This window comes from Crassostrea angulata, chromosome 7 (genome assembly GCF_025612915.1).
Source record: "Crassostrea angulata isolate pt1a10 chromosome 7, ASM2561291v2, whole genome shotgun sequence".
Taxonomy (NCBI): domain Eukaryota; kingdom Metazoa; phylum Mollusca; class Bivalvia; order Ostreida; family Ostreidae; genus Magallana; species Magallana angulata.
Window position 1 is genome coordinate 32,199,846 of NC_069117.1, and position 7,374 is coordinate 32,207,219.

The 7,374-nt window shown below is 30.9% G+C and overlaps 1 protein-coding gene across 1 annotated transcript; it reads left to right on the forward strand.

The window, feature by feature from the left end:
• The first annotated feature begins 3,474 nt into the window (after nt 1-3,474).
• On the forward strand, nt 3,475-6,830 carry LOC128191300 (uncharacterized). The gene is made up of 4 exons (XM_052863381.1): nt 3,475-3,790; nt 5,076-5,162; nt 5,253-5,366; nt 6,520-6,830. The coding sequence occupies exons 1-4, from the start codon at nt 3,475-3,477 to the stop codon at nt 6,678-6,680; spliced, it is 678 nt and encodes a 225-aa protein (XP_052719341.1). The 3' UTR covers nt 6,681-6,830.
• Nucleotides 6,831-7,374: the final 544 nt, after the last annotated feature.

A 7,374-nucleotide genomic window follows, 5' to 3' on the forward strand; every position in this document is an offset into this window, starting at 1 on the left:
TATTAAAACGCCATGCAAACAGAATGTCTGCATCTGCGCATAATAGACTTGTATTACTGAGTTAGTAATTTTGTTCTATATATTTTGACATTTTCGGTTTCAGTCGAGACTCTAAACATTGACCATAAACTCGACATACCAAGACTTTACTAATATTGTTTTATAAAAAACGACTGAAATCAAAATCGCTTGTTAAATGTTTTAGATTAACGAATTTAGAATGTAGACAAATTATATACGATTGCAATTAGCAGTTCTAGCTTGCTCCATTTTATATATACAAATACGTAACGCAATAGCCTATGACGTGTGGTTAAAAACACTAAACAGGATACATGTACATGTGATAAGCCTGTTTATAAATTTGTCAAATAAAAAAAATACACAAAAAGTATCAAATAAAGTCAAGAGAAGTTATAAAAGTGATACATACCTTATTTTCTTAAAATTAACGGAGAAATTTTCTTTAAATGTTGCTTCCATGTGACAATGCGCATTAAGGTTGAAAATTCGCTTTTAATTTTAACTATAATTTGTTTTTTAGTTCACTATAATTTTTTCCTTTTATTACTACTGTTTTCCTGAGGACTTGTATTTTCTTTTAATGTCTTATTCTTTGTCACACGAAAAAAAAAATTAGCAAGTAATAAAGTTTTATCACATGTTTATCCCAATATACGGTGGATATCACTCATGTGATAAATTTTTGATATTCCACTGTGTGTTCTTACGCCACGTGACGTCATAGTTAATCATTACGTAGGTTTAGATAGTTGATTGACGTAGAATGAAAAAGTAAATAATTAATTCAGTTGAGGGATGTTGAGATATAAATTTGAAACATTTTATGCTGTTTCAGTTATTTGTCAGGAATTCATAAAAAAATGTTCGAAAATGAATGTCTGTTTGTTAAACTTCAAGGAACTTTTTTTCAATGCGTAACGTTGTTGACGTGTTGTAAATAATGTGTTGTGCGGCTCACAATCACAATTTTTACAGGAAAAGTTTGGATTAACAAAATACATGGTAAAACATATGATAAAAAGAATCTCTCATGATTTGCAATGGTATATGATTTTTATCCAACTCGTTGTGTGTTTTCTATCCCCTCGCCAAGGCTCGGGGATAGAAAACACACAACTCGTTGGATAAAAATCATATACCATCGCAAATCATGAGAGATCCTATATTTAATACATGTATTATCAACGTGCGTCCAAATTTGATTGATGTCGTTAAAGATAATTAAGACTCTTTTGAGTATAATGGTATGAATTTCCTCTCTTACGAGATTTTCGAATTAAAGATAATGCAAAATACTGTACAATTGCTATAATGTAGGGAAATCGTAAACCTATTGTCCTATACCTCTTTTATTCTGTATGTATTAGTGTACTGCTGTTATCAATGGCGATGGTTATTTTTCTGGAAAAAAAAATAGAGGGAAAATATTTATTTAAAACTAACGAGAATGATCTAGCAACGACAAAATCAACAATACATTAGAAGTTTGAACCTTCTAATCTTTTATTTTTAATTCAAAGATCGCTTTCCTGTTGTATTATTTTATACAATTATCTCAATGAGATATTTTGGTTCAGAATATTTAAGAGACTTCAAATTCTAGTTGAAATATGATAGAAGAGCCATTATCACATTATTGAACCTCGCCAAATGCGTGTATTTTTTTGTAAATGATGTGCTCAGCTCCGGAATATCCAAAGAAGATTCCTTATTACAGGTACTTACGTTTATATAGTTTTCAGCAATTGAACAATTTAACATGACATGTTATTATTAATATTTTAACGTTATTTTCATTTCGTATTATTCGATTGCGTCCCAACATAATGCATAATGTATACAATTATACTTTTTTCGTACAGACAGATATTTATCAGCCATACTGGTTTCAGATAGGCTTTATATAATTCGCAACATGGCACAAGCACCCGTGGCAAAGAAAAAAAGAAAAGAAACAAAGGTTCGTTTTATGAAGAAAGGTTGTGTGGGGTTTTTTTCTAACGATTAGTTAGATTTATTTTACATAATTTTTTTTACGTCAGCCTGCCAAGAAAAATACTTCAACTCATATAAAGGTAAAAATGTCATTTATTAAGTAAATAAATTACATTATTTAAAGCAACATATATACAAGACATACATGTATATACATATATATATATATATATATATATATATATATATATATATATATATATATATATATATATAACTAACAATGACAGAGTCCTTTACTCGTTCAAAACTAAAAGCATTGCAAAATAAAAAGCAAGAACAAACAAAGATTTACTCTCATATGCCATCGCTAGTATTACGTATATCATTGGCACATATTGGTATAACAAAAGATTATTTATATGTAAGTGCAAAATAACTCTGTGACTTAGCGTCTATATATGCCTGTGTATACATCACTTTGTGATAAAAATGAGATTTTAAATGAAAATTTAGGTTTCAAATACTAACTGAAGGCAAAATATGGCTAGTTTTACCAAAACAAATTCTTTTGATGGTACATTTAAGGTTTAAAAACTAACGACTATTAGCTGTCCTTTTGTGAAGAATTTCACTATCCATATAACTATACATGTAAGGCATATACAGTAAGGTTCAGTCACAACTCAGCAGACAACACTAACTAACGTGAAAGGGATGACTATTTGTTATAAGTTTTGATTTTAAACCTTTTGTCTTTGTTTGCAAACATTCTTTGTCCATTTTATCTGACATATACTTTAGGATATATTGATGTCCATTATACCAAAATTAATTACAACCCGACAACTAGTGGCTGAAAAAAAGTAAATGATAAATAGGACTTCCCATGATGTAAACGTTACTCAATTCAACTGACGGTTATGCGTTTCCAAACAGTCCGTTTATAATCCTTGTGCGTTGCTTGTACAGAACATTTTTGGTAATCGTTACATCCGACAGCAACGGTGTGGACTTTTATCAAGAGTTCTCCAATGGTAGCGTTTTGTTACAATCTTTGTCAATTACTACTCCATATATATCGTGATTCTGGTAGGTTGTGGCTAGGTCAATAAATATTTACAAAGTCGTACGTAAGAATTTCGTTAGAAATGCCTGAATTAATACTGATTCCTTAATTTATGTATTCCTTTCATTATTTTGAACATTTTGAAAATAAATACCATGAAATCAATTTTTTATTTGCTGAAAATTTTTTTTTATAAAAATTGATAATTTCCGAAAAGAGCGGGAAATTCATATTAACATATCACATTTACGTAGCCAGAAAGTTACCCTTAATTCAAGATATTGTAGAAGACCTCGTAATGTTAATACGCTGAAAATACTTTGAAAAATATAGAGTAATATTGTTGTGCTGCTACACCGAAATACTCCCTTAAGCGTCCTCAGATCCTGAGGTTTTATAGCATACACTTCAGCATAAATCCATGGTTTTGTACATTATTCATTGAAATGACTTATGTTCCCAGTATTTATTTCACAGGCAAATCAAATTCTTTCCCACAAATTGAAGACATCATATGCCCTGAGTTGGATAGTAAATCTTGGTTCAGACTTGGCATTAATCTGGGATTTGACCACGATAAACTCACAAAACTACAGCAGCTATACAAAAACGATGTTCCCCTTTGTTCCAAGCGCTTGATACAAATGTGGAAACAAACAGTTGTCAAACACACAATTAAAATTATCTCCCTTTTGTACCAGAGTCTTCAATCTACTGGGCTTGGCGATCATGCTGAACGTCTACGACAACAAACAAAAGAAGGTAATTTTTTCATCCATTTTGCCCTTAATGCATTGATATGGAGCAAAAAATAATGGCGTGTTTCAGTGCTCTAAATTTTAGAAATAGTTACAAATGACTTAAGATGTAGATGTAGCATGCAGTTTTTTAACTAATAAATGTTTCATTCTTGCATATCGGTTTGTAGTTCATGCAAAACACAAACTGTGCATGTAAAATATTTTTCATATTTTCAGATAAAAATGGCAAGGAGCTTGTTTCAAACAATACACCGTTCTTATAACTTAGTGCTCAACTGATTTACCATAGTATCAATCTTGCAATGAGTTTGCAAACACAATAATTAAAAAATGTAAGATTTGAATAAGACTTTTCTTTAGCTCATAGATTACCGTGATAATATGTAAAAATCAATGCATCCTTTGAAATTATATTGCTCTAGCAGGTGTGTAATTCGTTCAATATAAATTTATATAATTTATGATATATAATGCTTTTTTGTAAAGACAAATATCAGTACGTATGTAGATTGAAAGAAGTACCCATTTACGCATCCAAATATTTTCTGCTGCTATATCTGTAACTATATTTTAACACTATAATATAGCACAATGCATGTAACATATACTTCAGCTGTACCTGTATTCAACATTTAGTTGGTTCTGTAGTTTCATTGATATCTATGGGTATCATTTTTGTAAAACAAGTTTGAGGGTACCATATTTCATGGACATTTTAATTTTTTCCTTTTACTAGAACCATTTTAACAAGAGCTTGGACTTTGGGTAGTTGGGTCAAACGGCAATATGACGTAAGCCTGTCTATTTCATTGTAGGCCACTCAGCCATGGGTCTTTGAAATCAACAAGATTTGTCTGGCTTTTGAGCGAAGACTATGCAATCGGTGTATATTTCGTTTGAAACCAGCGTCATTTTAACTTGTTTTGACGCAAGAAATAGATCGTTACATCCAACTAATAGTCCAAGATCTTGTTAAAATTGTTCTAAATTAAACGTGTGATTTTATGCACCCTCGCAACAACAAACTATGGAATTTCCAACGGTTAATGACTACATTAACACAGATCACAGGTTAAACAAAAACATTTCCTTAGAATTTCTACCCTATTATTAGGTATTGGTAATATTTTACATTCTGTGTATTTATATAAATGTAGAATAATTCTAAGCAAAAAGAAAACTTGTATGTAAATCTGAGATCTAAAAGAGTATTCTAACAGTGTAACTTTAAAAAAAAAAAAAGCAAATATTCCTCAGCTCTGAGAAAAAAAAATTACTGCTTACAGAATATGAGGCATCAAACCAAGAAGAAATTTGGGAAGGTTTAATTCAAGACCTCAATAAAGTTTCTTTTTCGGATACAGATGAAGAAGGTGGGCATTTATTTTCTCTTTTCTCTCTTTTTCTTTCTCTCTTTCATGATTTACAGTGTATGTATCTATTCGTTCACTCATTGTTTTCAGATATCCAAGATAAAGGACGGTCAATCATTATCAAGAATTGTAGTGGAGTTGCTGTTGGTAAAAACTATATCATTTCGACTTCCCAGGCAAACCAGGAATTGGAAAAAAGTAAAGGTAAAATTTACCCTTTATTCCGTTGTTCAATAGAAAATACGTTTTCTTTAGTTTGAAATCGTTCATCTTTTGAAAAAAAATCACGAACAGTGAATATATGCACGTATTTGTTTTGAAAGATTTTGAAGAGGAGGTCAAGAGCTTGTTTAATTCCGTTTTCGGGGAGACTGTAGGCATTCTAGATATATTTTATTAGTCAAAAATGGATGAAACACCGAAATTTAACCCTTAAATTCCTTCATATTTAATTGAAAATGACAGTCTAAAACATAATTTTTTATTGTGTTTACCAAAAATTTTAGCCCCGGTACATTCTATCAAAAAAGCTATTGTAATGAAGCATCATTGAAATCATTTATATCTTAAATTTTATGACCTGTAGACGCCTTTAATTTACTAGATCTTGACCTTAACCTTTATTAAATCTTGTCATTGAACATGTAAACACTACCGTTTATGAGCGCGGAAATAAATCAAAAACATTCGCGTGTCTACATTTGGATGCCTTGTCGTATTAATCTCGTATTTTTCCAGCCTTACTTTCTGTAATATTTTTTCAACAAATATCAATGTATCTATCGTTATTACGGTACATACTAAATATATCACGATGTCTTCTTAATTTTGTGGATATAATTAAAAACACAATCATGTGAGCATATTTTGGCAGATACTAGTATGTAAGGAGCTAGATGATCGCGACCATCTTAGACTATATACATCACATTTAGACAAAGAAGTTAAAAGATATATAGAAAAATATTTATATTTAAACTAAAGGTATTTATGGATTTTTCTTTACTTAATTAAAACTTTTCGACTAAAATCATATTAAAAATTTTAAAGTAGATCCGACAGTTATTTTGTTGAGCTTCCAGTCTCCTTAAAACGATTTTTAGTTTTTCGAGTCAGATGTAATGTTGTGTTCACAGTTGACATGATATCGTTTACATTATAACGCGATTAAAGTAAATATCATTTGCAAGAAAGTTAATCTTTACAAAAGTAGATGAAGAAAAGACATTTTCAAATTTTGATCACGCTAATATACGCTAAATATTCCTTAAAATATTGAATTTATATACCTTTTTTTATAAATTAATATATTAATTAATATATTAAATTAATAATTAAAATATAAACTTTTTTTCAGGCGATGTTTCAAAGCAGCACATCATTTTAGCTGGCATGTTAACGAGCATTTTGAATCCGAACAATGGTGAAGAATCTAAAGAAATGGTTTTGCAAAAATTTGAATCTGCATTCACTAAACTTTATGGCACAAGAAGAAAAGAGAAAAAAAACATTCTTTGAAATTTCTGGCGTTAAAATGAAGACATTTTTGAAAAACAATTCCGGAAAATTTGTTTTAAGAACGGATAAAAGACAAGGGATATGCTATGTTTCGTGCATTGATGTAACAGATAGGTGCGAAAGTGTTTTTGACACTTCGTCTTTGCCAATTTGTGCCAAAGCCATCGAAAAAGCAGGCTCTATCATAAGCGCTTGCTCGTCTGACAGGCAGGATGTCGACAATTTGTCTGTAGGAAGTGTAGATAGCGGTTGGACTATTGTCACTCATAAACGTCAACAAAAACTGAGCGCAGAACCTGAACGAAGGCAGCATCTCTCAAATTCTCAAAATTCCTCATATGCAGGGTCGTCTGTTGATACATACGCATCTGTGGCTAGTGGAAAACGGCAAACCGTAAATGCTCCTAATAGCTCTGCTTTTGAAAAAAGAAAATCTTTAGATAGATCAGATAAAGTTGAAGATTTTTTAGAATACGTTCATGAATTTAAAAAGGGGAACTTCATATTATTCACTTCAAGACAACAACGGATAAAATATATTGAAGCACTCGCAATGGTGCCGTGGATCAGCGTTTATGATTTTGACGAAAGAAGCAGAACAGATGGCTTGCTTTCTATGCTCGAAGATAAAATAAAATGTCAAAGACGACTGTATACGTGCACGTGGAAAGATCCACCAATTCTCTCTCAACAC